This window comes from Vanellus vanellus (genome assembly GCF_965231255.1).
Source record: "Vanellus vanellus genome assembly, chromosome: Z".
In the NCBI taxonomy this organism is placed as follows: Eukaryota; Metazoa; Chordata; class Aves; order Charadriiformes; family Charadriidae; genus Vanellus; species Vanellus vanellus.
Window position 1 is genome coordinate 10,458,726 of NC_138908.1, and position 19,933 is coordinate 10,478,658.

Genomic DNA, 19,933 nt, shown 5'->3' on the forward strand with positions numbered 1-19,933 from the left:
GCAAGGTCGGTGTTCTTAGCAGTTCATAATTGCATTTGCCTCATATAGTTTAGTCCATTTGAAAAAGAGATCATAGCACTTCGACCTGCTCCTCTCAAGTGATCAAGCTGTTTCATGTGCTCCGGTAATCTACCCAAAGGATGCACTGGAAGCAGAACAGGGAGAAAAAAACCCACAAGACCTCCACTCCAGTATTGACTGGTGTAAAAGCCTCTCCCTTCGAGCCTGCAGAGCAACTGCATGACTCTGAGGAATCACAGAATCATAGAATGGTTCATGTTGGAAAGGACCTTGAAGAGCATCAAGTTCCAACCCCCCTGCCATAGGCAGGGACACCTCCCACTAGACCAGGTTGCCCAAGGCCACGCCCAGCCTGGCCTTGAACACCTCCAGGGATGGGGCCTCAACAACCTCTCTGGGCAACCTGTGCCAGTGCCTCACCACCCTCAGAGTGAAAAACTTCTTCCTAATGTTTAATCTGAACCTGCCCTCTTCTAGTTTAAAGCTATTCCCCCTCATCCTATCACTACATGCCCTCATAAAAAGTCCTTCCCCAGTTCTCCTGTAGGCCCCCTTTAGGAAGGCCGCAATAAGATCTCCTCGGAGCCGTCTCTTCTCCAGGCTGAACAGCCCCTATTCCTTCAGCCTCTCCTCATAGGGGAGGTGCTCCAGCCCTCAGATCACCTTTGCGGCCTCCTCTGGACGTGCTCCAAGAGGTCCATGTCCTTCTTATGTTGGGGACTCCAGAGCTGGATGCAGTACTCCAGGTGGGGTTTCACAAGAGTGGAGTAGAGGGGCAGAATCACCTCCTTAGACCTGTTGGCCACACTTCTTTTGATGCAGCCCAGGATATGGTTGGCCTTCTGGGCTGTGAGCACACATTGCTGGCTCATGTGGAGCTTCTCATCAATCAGCACACCCAGGTCCTTCTCCTCGGAGCTGCTCTGGATCCATTCTCCACTGAGCCTGTAGTTGTGCTTGGGATTGCCCCGACCCAGATGCAGGACCTTGCACTTGGCCTCCAGCCTGTCCAGGTCCCTCTGGATGGCATCCCCTCCAGCGTGTGTCTACCTCACCACACAGCTTGGTATCGTGAGCAAACTTGCTGAGGGTGCACTCGACCTCACTGTCCATGTTGCCGACAAAGATGTTGAATATTACAGGCCCCAGTATCAACCCATGAGGAACACCACTCAACTGGCTCCACTTGGACATCGAGCCATTGACCACAATTGTTTGAGTGTGACTGTCCAGCCAGTTCTGTATCCACCAAGTGGTCCATTTGTCGAATCCATGTCTCTTCAATTTAGAGACCAGGATATCGTGTGGGACAGTGTCAAACGCTTTGCACAAGTCCAGGTAGATGACATCAGTTGCTCTTCCCTTATCCACTGCCGCTGTAACTCCTTCATAGAAGGCCACCAAATTTGTCAGGCATGACTTGCCCTCGGTGAAGCCATGCTGGCTGCCACCAGTCACCTCCTTGTTTTCTACGTGCCTCAGCAGAGTTTCGAGGAGGATCTGCTCCATGATCTTGCCAGGCACAGAGGTGAGACTGACTGGCCTGTAGTTCCCTGGGTCTTCCTTGTTTCCCTTTTTGAAAAACAGGGGTTATGTTTCCCCTTTTCCAGTTGGCAGGAACCTTGCCAGACCTCCATGACTTCTCAAATATGATGGCTAGTGGCTTAGCGACCTCATCTGCCAGTTCCCTCAGGACCCGCGGATGTATCTCATCAGGTCCCATGGACTTGTGCACCTTCAGGTTCCTCAGGTGGTCTTGCACTTGAATGGCACACAGCCGTTCAGAACTCTATGGGGAAAGGCACATAAGGCCTTGCCATTGTAGAAGGTACAACAAAAGTGAAGTTAGAAGTAAACTTACGTTTTCCTTGGGATCGATGACTACAGAACATACGCGTAAGCTTTATTTTTCCCCTCCCTCCCTCCTCAGAACAATCTGCTTGATAAAATCCCTCTAGAGTGCACATCAGTCTATCTGAAGACCACAAAGGTATATCATCTAGAACACCCGAGACACTTCAACCATCACAGCCATGACCAATTAAGTTCCAGCACAAGTTTCACCCCTCTTTTTAGTTTCACTAGCCTCTCCATATAGGAAAACCACTGTTAGCAAGAGGTATGAAAGAATCAAGAGACCCAGGTCTGAATCACTGTCCCCATTATTTGGGGATTCCTATTACGTTCTTTAGATGTGTTCATCCAGAAGACAGGCTGGGGAACGCTACCTAGCTCTTACTAGGAAGCTGTGAAAGCAGGGGCACAAGCAGGGCCAAGTCAACTCTAAGCTTTCTTCTCAGCTTCCCTGCAAGCCATTGTTTTGGAACAAATGTTTTGGACCCTTCCTCAGCTGCCACCACCTGCTGACAAAGGTATCAGTAGATGAGAAGTCTGTGGCATACTGCAAGATTTCTCTTTTTTTCCTATTAGGATGAAGGACCTTTCTAAAGAAAGAAAAAACCCACACAACACAAAAACAAGACTGTGGTCAGGTTTCACTTTTCACTACAAGGGTGTTCCGTTGCATTACAGCACTAGCAATTACATTCCCCTCTTCCACCTAGTGGTGCCACTTTTCACAGCGAGGAAGTCTTCAGCGTAACTCGTTCTGCCACCTATGTTTATCCAAACCTTTCAGGTTCCAGTAGCATTCATCAGTGGAGAAAGAAAAAAAGCAGCCACCCCTGCATCCTCATCCAGAGCCACCACAGAGACCCTTTCAGCCCTTTAGAGGTCTCAAACGCCTCTCATGCAAGGCTGCAAGGGAGATGGTGGGAAGGTATGGCCTTACACTGATGACAGGAGCGAGGTCTGCTATAGAACTCTGACCTACAACCTGGAGGTGCAAGCATCAACACTCACCCTTGTCACTGTCTAGGAATTATTCCTATGTAGCTTTTTGGCCATGTTTAATTACTGCTTTTGGCTACAATGGCTGATTGGGCAATTAGCTTGGCATTAAAGAGGCTTTGTCTGCATGGCAAGACTGAATCAGACCATTAACACTGTTAGTCTTCCAAACAGCGTTTTTTTAAACAACAGTAGATCGTGCTAGAGGTGCTGACCCTAGAGGTTAGACAGAAGTTTACAAGAATAATAAACCCAAATAGGTGAGGCTTTGATGGTGATTAGTAAGAATAAACTATGCACCGTTTCACAATAGTGTTGTAATGCTACGACGATATAACAGATTTCTGCGCTACAGTGAGATCCCAAACAAAACAAGTATTAACAGACAGGTAGGCAGATAGGCAAAATCAGAAGTACAGGATAAGGGTTTTTTTAATTTTAAAAAAACATGCTGTTGGGTAAGATATTTGATCTAAATATAGTAAATACCTTACCCACATTCCAGAGTTCTACTTTAAGAAGGAAGGGAACCCTTGTATCAACACAGGTTTCCAAGCAGAGGAACATCATTAGGGTGCCACTGCATAGAGCTATTTTATCTTGACAGAATAATTGGGTCTTAATTTAGAGAAACAACTTTAGCCAATTCTATCCACTTGCCTGTGGGAAGTTGCATCTCCTTTTGTGCTTCCTATTCCTTCTGATCTTGTAACAGCTGAAGGCTAAATTGCTCCAAGTAGAAAAGTTTCCTACAATACTTCTCAACATTTTCTAGTAGTTATCATACAGCATTTCTTGCAAGATTAAGACACTTAGAGCAATAAGGAATGACAGACCTATGATAAAAGTGTGCAGTGAGAGGCAGCTACTGTTTTAGAGAAACCACATTTTACCCTGTGCAGCCTGAAAGTAGAACTTTGGAGTAGACATTTGGGGGGGGGGGGGGGGGGGGGAAGTATTGTGGCCTGTAAAGGCTTCCTTCTTCCTTATCTCAAAGGAAAATATTCTCTCCGGTACATAGTGCCATATAAGTAGGCCAGAGGAACGTTAATCTTTCTGCACAAGTGGATCAAGTATATTCCTAGTGAAGCTAGTGAACACTTTTTTCCTTAGGTAGCTACAAGTGCCCAAAACACTTGTCAACATCACTGAGGAGCTGACGCTAATAAGAACGAGCTAGTTAACAGAAATCAACGTTCCAGTTGTGAGTGCAGTGGACTTTTCAGATCACTTTTCCTATTAGTGTAATTAGGCTGCATTAATGCTTGAACTACAACACATGCTGAAAAAAATCTCTAGCATATTTCTTTTGGCAGGCAGTAGCATTCTTAGGCTACTTAGTTTTAGCAGCAGCTATACAGCCTTCTGTACCAATAACTGCATGGAAGCTAATTTACAGTTGAGGTCAAGATTATGATTTAGGTAAGAGGCTGATAGAGGAAGTACGGTAAACACTTAAAGCAACAAGCTTAAAGCATTTCAGAAAAAGGACAGACAAAATGCAAGATGCTTAACAGTGAATCAACAAGGCACATTCCCCTTCAGGGGAGGTAACTCAAGCCAAATGGGTGTCAGATTACTTTATGTGAACAAACTTTGAAGTTAATGAAAGAAACTGGCCTCACAAGTTTACAAACAGTTCTGTTTAAGAGTCAGAGACAAAAATCTAAGCTGAGGCGTTAGAAGTTTTGCATAGTTTCACATACTGAAGTAGTAACAGTTCTGCTAAGAGAAACCACGCCTTCACCACTCTCACCAGGTACTAAGTTCTTGTCTCCAAGATAAGGAAATACAATACAAGGCACAGACGTGCAGAACATGTCCTAAAAAACTCCCCAAAGAAAAAAGTATTAGGACAGGAGAATGCTACTTAGTACCTTTGTTGTAACCCTGTAAGTAATATACGTCTCCATCGTGCACACGTGTTTTTTGGGATCATCAACAGTAACAAACAGGTCTCTAGTTTCCCCATCCAAGTCATCATCCAGCTGCAGTCTGTTAAGGAGAGACGAGGAGGAGGCTGGGCTAGACGTGTCCACAGGTGTGCCATTGGGTAGACTGAGATCCTGTATTGGAGAGGAAAAAACAGCAAGTTTTTACTAAGAAACAGATTCATCGAAAAGCACAGTATTCTCAAAGATGCCACTGACGAGCTTCACTGACACATTACAAGGGCTATTTATTTCAGCAGCTCCAAGGATCACCCTTTTCCAGGGCACCTGGGCAAACCCCTAATATCTGGGCTTTGAGCATTAGGTTGTTCTACCGTTCCACAAGTTGAAGGGAAAGCATGTTACCACCATACCTCTCCCTAGTATGGCGCAACACGGTTTCTACTCATGAGGAAGTACTGCTGAAACAACTTAGACTCTGAAAACAAAATAGCTAGGCAAATCTTACTTATAAAAGACAGGCTTCAGGTAAAGCAGCAACAGTTCAGTTGACTGGAATGCAGTCAGCCTTTGCCTCCCATAGTGGATGAAGGCAGGCAAACTTGTATCAGAGGCTTCCTATCCAGTCCATTAACTTCCAAACATGTTCACAGCAGTCAGAGACTGAATAGCCATCACTGCACTACAGGACAGTCACAAATCATACACTCCAGCACCAGTGTCTATGCACACCTCCCTTTTGGATATCCAAGACAAATGAAAACACTGAGTTTTGCTTAGAGAGGTCCTCATTCCCATCCTCCAAACTCCAAGAGTATGATCCAGTGCCTAGGAAAGACAGAGGCTACAAGAACCAGCAAATGTCTATTTTAGGAAGAGACTCACAAGGGTTTGGGAAGTCTGTAATTCCTTGAAATTGACTCAGCAGCAGGCAAAAAGAAAAAAAAACAACACAACTTTATAGCAAACTTGGTACATTCCCACACCTTCACGTCTCACACTTGATATAGACCAACTACTCCATGCAGCTAGTGGTTACTCCACTTCGCATAAGTATCACACCATCTTCACATGTGTTCTCTGCTCTGGTTTTGTAGCAGAGGGAGCTGACAGCATGTGACAATTTCTGCAATGTGTAGGAAAATCTGACAACAGTATTAGAAAGTCACAAAGATCCATGGCTCTTCTTCTCAGAAAAGGGGGGAAGTTTTTTGTTTGTTTGTTTAACTAGTAGCACAATAATAGATTTATCTACAGAGTATTTCCCTTGTAAGGACAAAGGTTATGCTGGTTGCTAGACAGAGAAACATCACTACAGCTAAGCAGCACATTAACTAGAAGTGTTTTAGTTTTAGAATTACCGCTTAGCCCCATCTTCACACAGTCTTTAAGTGGACAAGTGAAGTGTGTGATCTCAGCAAAGCAATCCTGTTTGGGTAAGATCCTCTTTGTCCATCAGTATTCCTTATGCAACTGCAGTTTATGTTTCAGCTGGACATGAGTAGTCCCTGTCTTCAAAAGAAGTCCTCCTTTATTCAAGGGTTCAGAATTACAGGTGAGAGATTCAAGTGAAAGCTACTTACGAAGGTCTACCTTTGACAATGGCTAAGAACACGGCTAAGTTCCCACCAGTCACAAACCCATCACACGAGTACTGGGATTTTATAGACAGCCCTCTGCCTGTTGCAGTCCTGCAGAACTGTGGTAGTACTGCCCTTCACCTTGAGGACTGCCTCACGGAGTAGGAAGAATAACGCTTTAGCCTAGACACTCTGGGAAAGAGGTAATCTAAACTACTGTCTACTAATAGAGAGGTTAGATGCATTCTCCCAGCTAATGCTCAGAGGTGGTTGCCAACAGATCAGAGATTTCGGATTTAACTGGCAAGTGAGCAAAAATTGGAAGGTAGGCACTCAAATGCTCTCTTAAGGGGGCAAAAGAGCAGGATGAGCATGGCACAGCGCGCCAGCTCATACATGAGTTAGACAGCTTGAACTACACAAGCATCTGGCTCAGACTCAACATAGCAGGAGCGTGTACAACAGGAAGAAGCAATGCTACAATAACTCAGCAGATAAGGAGTTCTGTTGCAGTTACACAAACGGAATAAGCAAAAGACAGGATAAGATTAGCAACAGGAGATGGCTTCAGAAAATGTGCAGTTCAGCTAGACGGGTATATTTGGCTGAGCAGAGTAAAGAGCAAAGCAAACCCTGGGACACCGCAGTAGCTGTAGACAAATCTGTTCCTGTTTCCAAAAGGAAAAGACAGCTCTTCATTGCCCATGTGCAATAAGCATTAGTATAAGACAAGTTATGCCAGAACTACAGCCAGTCAAATTCTAAGCTTCCAGTATGGAAATGAATTAACTTGCGGAAACAGCTTAAGCCTGGTTGTACAGGAGATCTCAAAAGCTTGAAACAGAACCCATCCAAAAGAGAGCTTAAAGAATATGATGGAATCTGCTTAAAATATGAGAACTCTGCATCAAGGTGTCAGAACTGCAGGAAGGGCCAAAGATGGAGCTTGCAGCCACTTGCATGAAGTTAGCAACTTTCCTCACCAATTTTGTCTGGGAGATAACAATATCAACCTAGCACATACTGCACCTTTTAAGCAAGGCAGAGGTTTGTGAAGGCTGGATTCCACTTCAACCTACTTGAGTGCATTCTTGCAGTCATGGGTACTGGGAATGTCTCAGGTCTTAAAATAAAGGCTGTGATAGTTTTACCTGAGCTCAGCCTTGGATGAAACACCCCAGATCTAGATCAAGTAAAGCTTCTAGACCAAATCTGGTTAGGGGCAGGAGGGCTGCGAGCTGTGATTGGGAGAAAAGACAGAGGATGCGTACACTGAAAGTACTACTGTGCTATACTGCCTCATCGGTGATTGCAGAACCCTCCCCTGGCAGTCACGGCTGGCACCGTGCCCTGCTACTTGGCTAGTTTTCAGTAGTTGAAGGCCAAGTGAGAAGCTAACTATTTGTCCTTCTTAATGGGTGGAGCCTCCTAGCTAACTGCACAAGGAACAATGCTTAATGACTGCTGAACCTTCGTTTTAACAGTAGGCAAGATCAGCTTGCCGAAGCCTTATGCTATTGCTAGAAAGAGATAGGCTTCGAAGTGTCACAGCAGATGGCCTAGCAATCTAAGTTGTCTCAGGCTGTAATCCTTTCAGCAGAGCACCTCCTTGTCAAGTTAACTGGTGCTGGCTTTCTTCCACAGGACTTGGATTTTTTGCAGTTGGGGAAGCAAGACTGCATCATGTGTTCTAGTCTGCTTTTACCACAGAAAGAGGAGCATGTCCTGCACAAACTAGCAGGAAAGGAGATCTGCAGCCATCTGCACTTCTACTTGTCAGGGTAGTTATCATACTCACAAGCATTTGAAGTACTGATTAGTATTAATTGTTTTATATAACAAAGAGTCTGACTTCAGTGCCAGGGACTCATGCATCAGCTTCACCTTTAGTGCACCAAGTAGCTGCTCATCTGCTGCTCTGAGTACCTACCTGCATTACCAGAGATCAGCACAGTCCAAGTCCCAGCAGATACCTACTGCTCACAAAGCTTTTTCACAGGAAGAAAAGCTTTTTCATCACATCACCTGTTACGCAGCAGTGTCAGCCTGCCATGATTCTGAGCAGTCCCACAGTGGGGAAGAGGGGAGGCTGCTTCTAGCAGCCAGGCAGATGGAATGGAGGACAAGTTCTGTCAAGAATTCTTCAGGTCTTTGAAACTTGAGGAAGTCTTCATGGATACTAATTTTTTTCTAGAGCAAAGATCCTTAGCCTCTGTCCCTCACCTCCTCAGGCCAGTCTCCTAGTTTTGTCACCTGCTGAAGGTCTAGCAAGGTCTGGATCACAACCTATGGCAGAAATAGTATGACATTCAGACCTTCAGGCTGATGATCTACCAGTTAAGTACTGAGCTTTTATGCACGGTTGTACAACCACCTACACGCAGACCCTTCACCCATTCCTATGGACTTTGTAGGATTCCTCAAGACACTGAGATTTATGGATATGTGAGATCAGCACACATTTGGTATCCTACAGTGCAGGGCAAGTAGGTACCAATGGCCTGTGTTGGAAATGCATGAACCCTGCCAACTATGCAGGCTGCTATCTGGTAAGGAAGCAGCTTCACATTTGTTGTTGTAATGTGCAGTCCAAACACCTTGACTAGTTAGCCTGCCTAGAAACAGATACTAAATCTATCAAGAAGTTCATTTCATCCAAATTTCAAATTCAGCTGAATTTTATAAACTTGAAGTCTGCATGTGAGATGCGAAATGAGTTGGGAAGTTTCCAGCTGATGTCATCTACTCCCTCCTTCATTCTCCCAGGAGATTTTCCAAGACTCTGGATTTACAGAGCAGCTTGGATCCACATAAAGTGAAACCTCAGGAGCTTGGTATTCAGTCTTCTGGACGGCAGCCTCCCCCAGTGGAGTAGTACACACCAGAGAAGGCATCCAGGATTCAACTCTTGAAGGCTAAAAAAGGGTCTAAAATTCCATTGGTATTAGCTTTTCGTCAAGTGAAGATCATGCAGTCTCCTGCCAAGTTAAGTGCAGCTAGTCAATACCACACCTTCTACAAATTTAATGTTAGTTTTCACCTATCCTGCCTTAGCAAGTGTACAGCTTAACCAGATAGCTTTGCTATCTAAGCAGCAGTCCATGAAGTAAGTGGAAGAGGTGGTTCAGCTAGGTCTTCCAAGCACAGATAAACTCATCTCTGGAAAGGGTTAGCCTGAAGCCACCTAAGCAAGCACATTACTCTCATTCAACAAGTATTAGATGACAACAAGAGACATTGAGAAATGTTGCTGTCTAGAGGCAAGTGGTGTACTTAACCCCAAAACCTCTGCCTCACACAGGGACCTTACAGCCAGGTCTGTACTACTTCTAGAGCCTCAATGATTCACTTCTGAAATTCAGAGTGCTATACCTTTTTCTCCTTGTTTTTCAAGGCGTTCTATTGCTTTTTGCTATCCATTTCCCAGAAAGGCACAACCACAGACACAGCCGTGTCGAGGGGACAATTCCACACAACAATTGCAGCAGGTTTCTGGAACAGTCTTACCTTCCGTACATGAAAATAAGCCATAGCAGAATTGCTGCTAGAGACTGGAAAACTAAAAAAGTTTAGATGTAAATATTCCTAAGAACACTATAAAAGCTTGCATTAACTTGGCTTTCACAGATCTGTTCATAGCACTAGTCTCAGCCCAGCAAGTTTTGGAAGCAGGTATTTTTTGTTTCTAGAGTTCTCTGCCACTAGCCTGTACAGGTCAGCTCTGCACAGAAGGAGAAAGCACCTTCCATCCTTCAGCCCATCCAGATCAGTTCATCAGTCACTGACAGCATAGTATCCTATTAGACGATCTCACAGAAGAGCATCTGTGTAGTGAAATCCCAGTCTGCAAAAGACTATTATCCAACATCAGCTGCAGATGGAGAACAAAGGGAGAAAAGGCATTTGCTTCCCCCTTATACATGTTCCGTTTCATTCTCTACCAGGCATCAGCATCATACTTCGCTTACTATAGGTCACCTTTGTTTCCCCACACATATCTAAGGCTGATATGAGATACTGCAGGTCTCCTCTTCTTGCACTTGTCTTTGGGCAGCTACTTTAAGGCAAGAATGACTGAAGTTGGGATGAAGACTGAAGAGAAGGGAGAATGCTCTGGACACAGTAGGGGAAAGAGGATAAGAAGGCAGTCTTGTCCTACAAGGTTTACAAAAACAAAAAAAAACCCACACAGTTAAACTCCAAAACCCCTATCTGATCCCAGGAGGAAGTACCACATTTCTACACTGATCCATGAACAAGACAGTGCAAAGTTGCAGTTTGACAAGAACTGCGAGAATCAACTTCTAAGGATGGATCTATCCATCCTGGGAATGTGTAAGTGGTTACTGTACCCCAGCTCCTGACATCCTTCTCCAGTAATGGGAAGGATAGTACTGTATGTGTGGGTGTACTCACGAGGAACAAGATTATAGTCGCAGAAGAGGTCAGTGTTTTCCCCTATATTAATCATCTAGAATCAGACTGCAAGGATAAGGCTATTTTAAGAGCAATACAAACTAAGCTCAAATCAGAGGCAATTCTTCTTGCTCTTACCTGGAAATGTGTCAGCAGAGGAGGGATGGTGCTGGGTCTTGAGGACACAAGCCCAGATTTTTACTTCCTAGCCCTGGAAGATATTAGGCAGTAAGTCTGTGGGTCCTGCAGTGTTGGATATAAAGCCCCTAACTCTAATGGGGCATCCATACCACGCCTGGTCCGAGCCTCACCACTACAGTTCCAGCAGTACCACTGGTATTCTGCCCATCTAACCAAAAAGCCACCAGATAAGAGACGGGATCAGTTGCTCTCAGGATATTTTAAATAGGTGTCAGAGTACAGCGTGCTGCCAAGCCATGAGTCTGATGACTTTGTTCTGGAGTTTATCACGCGAACTAATGTTTCTGCTCTGTAGATCAGAGTTGCCTTGAGAAAGACTCCTCAGTATCCCTGAAAAAATAAGAACTTCAGGTTCAAGCAGCTGATCATACCGGCATGCAGCTTGGTACCATTCAAGACCTGGGAGCATTCTGGCTTACTACTATATCATACTTGGAATTGTGTTTCTTTGCACTTTGGCTGGACAGAGAAACACTAGAACAAGCTTCACAGAGACACTACATGATTGACATGAGCACTTTCCAAACGGTCTCATGCAGGCCATGGGATTCCCACCTCTTTTCTGAGGCTAACAGCCAGTTTTTATAGGATGGATTATTTTACTTTGTGGTTTATTTTCCCATCAGTAATCACAATTATGCCAACCAGAGCAAGAATGTGGGCATAGAAGCTCTTCCTGCAAGCAGCATTTTCAGCAAGAGCAACAAGCCATCTCCTACCTCTGCTGCTGAAGCCTCCAGGGACTCAGCCACAATACGGCTCAGTTTCAGCCTTCCTGTGCATGGGGATAAAGGGAGGTGTCAAAAGAAGGTGTCAAGTACCACATCAGACCATCTGTTCATACAGTCTGGCTATAAGTCTGTTTTCTCACAGAGTCCTTAAGAGGGTGACCTCTTTTCCTACTCCGGAAGGGGAACTGCAATATCACACTAAAGCTAAAAGTGGTTCAGGTTACACTCTAAAAATGAGGATCATGAGCAGCATCTCACAGATGTTTTACAGCAGTTAAGACAAGTCCTTCAATATTAGTAATAAACCATGTTACTGTGCTACTTCATGCACAAAAGTTCAAAAGGCTTTGTGGACCGGGCATTTGGCAGATGAAATGGGTTGTTATTTGGAGCAGACATTAATTAGGCAAAATGTAAAGGGATAAGACATACTTTTGTTTTATTAACTCCCACTGCCATGTACTTCCCCATACCCTTTGAACAGGAAGGAAAGTGCGAGAAGTAACTGGATGCTTGCCACATCTTATAGCTCCCTTAATGTGGCAAGGTATTTTAAATGCAAAGAGGTATTTTAAAATATCCACAAGATGAACTGTTCTCTTGGAAGAAACAGTCTCAGATCCAAGGCTAGCTTCTACATCTGTTTACAAAGCACTAGAGTCCTCGCAGAAAGCTTTATCTATCTTCCTAAGCAAAAAGCTAGTCTGGCAACTGTCCAGTAAGATCAGTTCACTTACGTTTAAGCTGCAGAAAGTAGTAGAAAAGTGCTTGCGACCCAAAGGCAAGCAAGAGAGTTTAACATTTGGGCAGACTTGGATTTGCATCCTGTAGCAAAGCTGAAGGTTCTTTCTTCCTTCTACAGTTCTCAGTGGAAAGCAACAGGCACCAACTCCATTCTATCTTCAGAGCTCAAAGATCTCCACAAATGGCAGAAGTTAGATGTCTTCAGAAACTTAGAAAAACATGGACCTTTTGAGTCAAGTCTCCAGTAACTGTCCTCTAGCTCTGTTAAGTTCCATGTCCATCTGCAAGGAGTTTGTTTCAAGAATGTTGTTTGTTACAAGACTTGAATTGTTATCAGAAGGGTTCTGCAGCTGTGTGCCCAGGAACCTCATAACCTATTTTAGCATGCTAAAGAGCACCTTGTTAACGAACAAGCCTAACACACCCAGTGTTTTGTTTAAAGCTTCATTTTCAGAACCTGAGCTCTGATCCTCTAAATAGCGAAGCAGCAGCCAGGACCATGAGCAGGAAAACCTGAATCCAGTATATGACTAGGAGCCATTCCCAATACAAGAAGCCAGAGCTATATCTGATTACAGATGGAACAGTTTGTTAAGCTTGTCCAAACTAAACTCCTTTCTCCTAGAGACACAGGGCTTCATGTTAAAGCTCTGCAGACTTACTGTGCAGCAGTTCTTCCCTGTTCACACTCTAGAAGTAGGTTTAGCTGCATCAACAGTTATCTAGGTACCCAGTGTCACCAAAGTGCCAATTTGGCCGAGATGTTTGTGAGAGCAAATAGTCCTATTTTTCAACTGTGAACAGATGCAAAGGATTGGGGAGAAGCAGAGAGAAGAAATAGGAAGGAAAGAGATGATAGAGGGCTGGAAAGCACTGTAGTATCCTGGCAAATACTTTGTTTAAACAAGCAAGAATACACTTCCATATTGCATTATGATGTGGTTTCCCTCACGCTCACTGTTTTAGATGAGTGGCATTAGAATTTCCCCACACACGGCCAGTGGAGGTTTCACGAGAGCAAGTCAGACAGACGAGACATCACTGTGCAAGTAAAGTAGGCAAAGATATTCAAACAGGAGAACTCATGTTTTCATCTCAAAGCCTGGAAGAGCTGGAGGAATGTGCTCTTGGAGAAGTTCTGAGAGTTAGTTTACACAGGTGCCATTTAAGGGATAGCCCTCCATCACCTTTGCTGACAAACAAGACATTTTCCAGCAGAAAGGTATTTGCTCCCAGAGGGGTAGAATAAACAAAACATGTATCTGTTGAAAAAAACAAAACAAAACACAAAACCAAACAAAAAAACACACAGTATGACTGCTTCACTCCCTGCTTTAAGGAGAGCAAGCAAAGTAAAGCACTCATATAGTATTTCCTCACAGTATGAAAACTATCTACAGACACTGATGGAGGGAAGAAACAAGGCACAAGATCTACAGCCTAATTCATCTCTAAAAACACCATTTATTTATGTGGCCTCGGCTCCTGACAGCCACTGTGGCACATACAGGTGCTTGGCACACATGGTCTTGAGTGAAGTATACTGATCCAAGAGCCATCTGGTCAGCACGCTGAAGTCAACATACAAATCCTGAAGAGGCCAAGCTGATCACTGACAATAAACAGCATTGATTAAAGTTTTCCAGTGATTTTCTTGGCAACAATCCAAAACACAGCTGTGCCTTCGCAGCATCCAAGATTTTCACTTCCAATTTGCCTTGTGCTAGCATCTAAAAAGCTGCCGCGAAGGTGCCAGTTCTACCCAGATAAGTATGGGTTTGAGTATTGTCTAGGGTAATCTATCACTTACCATCCTCACATGTCAGCACTTTCACCACTGAGCTCGTCAAAAGTAGCTGTTGCTAACACCATCTGCATCAGTGAGGGGGAAGAGGCTTCTCTGCCCTTGAGCAATACCTGCACTGCAGCATATTCCTTTCAAGGAACCCATCACATCATTCAAGCTCACCAGAAAAGTGAGGCCAACTATGGAGACAGACTTTAAGACATGTGGTTTTATACCCTAGGAAGCCTTTTAGGAGGATACAGCAAGTTTCACTGAAGCAATGTAAGGCCACACTTTCCCATGAGGACAGGGCATTGAACCTGCATAGTAAGTTTTCCTGGTAGATGTGACACAAGAGAAGCTTCATCCCTTCCTAGTATTCTGGTTTTGAGAGGCTACTAGCTACTGTCATCAGATATGTAGTATCAGAGTGGCTTGAAAGAGCTTGTTTTTTCAAACTTAAATTCAGCTTGAGGTTAGAGCACAGACTAACAAGAATCAGGATTAAGGCACATGCTTCACTGCTGTAAACCATCCCATCACTAGTACCACTACATACAGACCACTGCATCTATTTTTTTCCAAGACAGGCTGAGAGGTTGTGATCCTCACAGTAGGGTCTGCACTCCTTAATTTGAGGGTATCATCTAGAAGCAAGTAAAGCCAGTTGCTATTTACATTTTGTTCATTGTCCTGGAGAATAGAGTACTACACATTTTCATGTCATCTCTGCTCCCACATGCTAGTGTAGTTCTCTTCAATCTGAGATACACAAAACCACAAACAGCAGATGCCCATCTTTAGGGGTTAGAAACACCACCACTTTCACTTCCAGAGTAACTTCCCACCTACCACTTATTGCTTCACAGAAGAAGCAGCAAAGAAGCTCTGCCTGTGGCTGTAAGACAGCCATGCTCTCCAAAGGAATTTATGCTTTGAGGACCACTCTAAATACAGCTCTTAGCTAAGCTCTTTCCTTGCCTGTTGTAGGAATTTTGGATTATTGCCCTTATTTTCAGAACACTTTCAGTTAGTTCCACAAACCCATGTCACCTACATGCTTATTCAGATAAATACTTCGTGATCTCTGTGAAATATCTGGTTGAGAATCAACAGTTTTGGCATGATAACATCACCTACAGCTGAAGGCAACACCTCTTTCTGCACCCCGCCCCTCCCAATTTAGAAAATAAAACATGTCCCATAAATTCATCTGTCAATAAACCACTTAAATTGGATTAGCATTGGGAACGCTAACTCATTAAAAGAGTTGCAGCTCACTGGATTTGCTTTCCATCTTCAGCTGGTCATTGCAGTATTGCCAGCAGCTACCTTGCTGTCAGTTATTGCCTTCAGTAACTTGAAAAGAAATAGGTTCCCCGCAGTTTTTTGAGAGTTTACTAAGAGTAAATTCTTACTGAGTAAACTCACTCAGCTTTTACCTCAAGGTTGAAGCTGCCACCCCCTCCAGGGTGGATTTTGGAGCTTTCTGCCCCATTTCATCTAGTGATGGCAGTAGTTTTCCCCAGCCGCAAGAGCCTGGAGCCTCAGCTGCACTGCAACCCAGGCTCAGGCAGTCAAGTCAACCACAGCTTAAACAGTCAGTACAGCTCAGCATTTAAGATCTTGCTCAAGGTCGGCAGGGAACAAGCCTCAGTGAAGTTACTTCTGAGAAATACACAAGATCAAATGCCACTTTTAATCAGTGTCTTGTCTTCTGCATTCAAGTTACAACCTCAAAGATGCAGTTTAGGTGTTCCAAGTAGATTTTTATGTAGTAATACTGAGTTAAGTCTCACTGTACTGTACGAGCTCCCATCTTGCCTCCTGACCTACTTTACTGCAACCAGCCTGTCCGCTCGGATAAGGAAGAGAATGGCTAGTGTGACAGCCAGACGATCTGTTTGAGATACCACAAGAGTAGTCCACAATGCTAGAAGACACCAGGACAACAGTTTGCAGGTTAATCCAAGAACTGATAACCCCCAGCTCACAGTGTGTCAATAGGAAAGCCTCAGTCTGTGTTCTCTGCCCCTCCCATTATTAATTACAGGGACATGCTGCCTGAGGCTTATCACAAGCCCCTAAGGCACCAGGAGGGGAATGATGTGCCCACACAGCTGTAAAAAGAGAGATTTTTAATCAATCTGGTTATGCCCTTCTCCCCACGAAGGAGCTCAGAGAGCATCCAGCAACTCGGGTAGGTTTGAGGCTTTCCAGCACAGGCAGCCCAGAGGATTCTTTCCGACCACCAAGCATAACTTTTTCCACCATGGCTGACAAGTTATTGCCAAGACCCACCCTTCTGAAACCCGGCTGAAGAACCAAGTTCTTCTATGTGCATTTTGAATATCTGTTTTCAATACTCTGTCTCATTAAGTATGAAGCAATCCTGTTGAAAAGATTATGAAAGCTGTACAACACCGAATTCAGCCTCAAAGTATACCCCTCCCTCCATTAAGATGAAACAATAACCAAAGTAATAATACTGTTATACTGTATAAGCTATGTTCAGTTTTACCAGATGGAAAGATTAAAAAAAAAGTAACAGTACTAAGACAGTTATGTTGATGCAAGTGTTTGTCCCAAGTTAAGTGCTAACTATCCTTCATCTTGTCCAGAAGAGATGGGAATTGCCAATTCCAGAGAAACTCACTGTACTGGGAAGTTGTGGACCATAAAGAGACCACTGAGTACAGTTTTACATCAGTACTATAGAGCACCTACATTGTAAGAAACCATTAAAGCACCCTTACTAATAAAATCCTATTTCTATAAATGAAGGCAGCTGTAAGCAAGCACACCAATGCATTGTTGTACGTGCTTCTACGCCATCAAACCCCACACTGGCTACAAGCAAAAAGACGACAAGCACGCTACCGTTTTCAGTAAGATACCATGGTATTAACCTATCCAAGTGACATTGTGAGTTTGAGAGACAACATAGCTAGAGAAAGCAGTTGTAGTTACCACTGTTAGACTAGAAAACAGCTGCCTAATGCACGTGCGTGCACACACACGCAGTACAACAGGAGAAGAGACAGCAGTTCCTTTAAACAAGACAACGACTAAGCTCAGCCTTTGAAAGCTAATGGGCCACATACAAAGCATGTGGCAGACAAGTGCTTGTACCCAAAAGCTTCCTGGCCTAAGAACCATGGTTCAGCAATTTAACACACATCTAGTAGGCAACATAATCTCCCCATTTGGTGCGGTGACTCGGGGAAGAGAACCACAGGATTTCTCAAAAGCCATGAGAACAGTTTCATAAACAGGCGAATTCTGAAACAGTTCAGAGACAGTTCAACCAAACTACCAATCCGACTGCCCTAGTTGGAAAGCAACATCCCTGTGTCCTCCAAGCACTTCTGCAGACAAGCACAGGGATTTACTGGAAGAAGCTTCACATTCACAGGTCCTTATGCTTACTTCAATGACAACATTTGCTGGAAGGACAACACAGCAAAGATGACATCCATCTAGAAGGTTTCTAAAGTGCATTGATGAAAAGTGCCTGACACAGGTGACTGATAAGTTGATGAGGAGAGATGCTTTGCTGAGTAAGAAGGAAGAATTTGTCAGGGATGTGAAGGTAGGGAGCTGTCTCAGCCACTGTAGCCATGAGCCGGTGGAGTTCAGGGTCAAGAGAGGAGGGAGCAAAGCAAAGAGCAGGATCACAACCCCAGACTTACAGGCAGCAGACTCTAGCCTCTTCAGGGATCTGCTAGGAAGAAGGCACATGGCCCTGGAGAGTCATCCAGGAGAACTAGTTGATTTTCAAGGAACACCTCTCCAACCCCGAAACTGGTCCAAATCAATGAGCAGGAAACCAAGCAAGGGCCAGTGGAGACCTGCATGCATGAACACAGACCTCCAGACTAAACTCAATATAAAAAGGAAAAATAAAAATGGCAGCAGCAGGCACGGTAGATCCAGGAGGAATAGAGGCACTGTCCGAGCATGCAGGGATGCTTTTAGTGGGATGGAGCCGAATCTGACAAAGGATGGGAATAGCAACAAGAAAGGCTTCTACAGGTACAGCAGCAGCAAAATGAAGAACAAGGAAAATGCAGTCCTGATGGGGCAGAGGATCCGATGACAAAGGACACAGATAAGGCTGAAGTACTCAGTGCTTTTTTTGTTGGTCTTTATTGAGATGACCAGCCTTCAGGAATTCCAGGCACCTAAGCTTAGAAGGAAAGTCTGGAACAAGGCAAACTCACCATCAGTGGGGGAAGACCAGGTTAGGGAGCATTTCAACAAACTGGACAGGCATCAAAACCCATGATGAGAAGGACTCGCAAGTGCTGAGGGAGCTGGATGATGCCACTGTAATGTCACTTGCAATTATCTTATCCTTATTATGGTGACAAGGGGAGGTTCCTGAAGACTGGAAGAAATCAAGTCTCGTTCCTGTCTTCAAGTCAGCAGACACAAGGAACTACAGGCCAGTCAGCCTCACCTCGATGCCTGGAAAGCGAATATTGGAACCCATTTCCAAGCACATAAACGACATGGTGATGAGAAGTGAGCATGGAGTTAAGGGAAGACATGCTTAACCAACCAAACACGTACTATGAAGATATGACTGGCGTGGTGCACAAGAGGAGAGCTTTAACGTAGTTTATCTCCATTTTAAGAGGGCTTTCAACACTGTCTCCCATAACATCCTCCTAGACAGCCTGATGAGGTACAAGCTAAGCAAATGTACAGTGAAGTAGACTGAAAACTGATTGAACTGCTGGGCTCAAAGGGTTGTGATCCCACAAATTCCAACTGAAGGGCAGTCATTAGTGGAGCACACCAGCAGACAGTAATAGAGCCACTACTGTTTAACACCTTCATTAATAACCTAAATGATCAGACAGCGTACATCCTCAGCAAGTGTGCTGAGGGTACAGAACCATGTGGAATGCTTGATATATCAGATGGTTCTGATTTGGAACCATTGGTATCATTCAGAGGGACCTCAACAGGCTGGGGAAATGGCCTGGGAGGTACCTAATGAAATTCAACATAAGGAAATGCAAAGTCCTGCACCTGGCAGGAATAACCCCATATAGCAGTATGCTGGCTGACTGGTTGAAAAGCAGCTTGGCAGAAGAGAAAAAAAAAACAAAACAACACACACACACAACAACAACAAAAAAAAAAAACCAACACACAACACACACAACGGATCCCGATGGAAAAATTGACCAGCTGCCAATAATATGCCTCATGGCAAAAGCAGCCAACAGCCTGGAGAGGAGAATGCTCGGGGGATCTTACCAATATGGATAAATACCTGATGGGAGGCTGTACAGAAGGTGGCGACAGACTCCTTTCAATGGATCCAACAACAGAACAAAAGACAATGGTCACAAATGGAAATATTAGAAGCTTCACTTAAACATGAGAAGGAAATTTTACTTTGTGGGTAACTGGGTGGAGAAACAGGTTACCCAGAGAGATATTCAAAAAACAACTTCACAGCATCCTGGGCAGCCTGCTGTAGCTAACCCTGCTCTGAGCTGGATGTCTTCTAGGCCAGCCCGCCAGAGGTGCCGTCCAGCCTCCACTTCTCTGTGATTGTCAGTTTTGTGTTGCTGTAGATTGGAATGGAGATCAACTCATCCATACTGATGAGTTCACCAGCTTCAGTTCCTGACTTTCTGTAGTCCTCAGTCTCTCCCAAAACTGAGAATTTGCCTCTGGCTTGCTTTAAGAACA

At 44.3% G+C, this 19,933-nt stretch overlaps 1 protein-coding gene across 1 annotated transcript in view; it reads right to left on the bottom strand.

The window, feature by feature from the left end:
• SNX30 (sorting nexin family member 30) overlaps nt 1-19,933 on the bottom strand; it is a gene marked incomplete at its 5' end in the record, with an annotated part of 47,737 nt that overhangs the window by 22,795 nt on the left and 5,009 nt on the right. Inside the window, one exon of the mRNA XM_082497224.1 lies at nt 4,749-4,937. Coding sequence (XP_082353350.1) covers nt 4,749-4,937 — 189 coding nt within the window. The remainder of the gene's footprint in view (nt 1-4,748; nt 4,938-19,933) is intronic.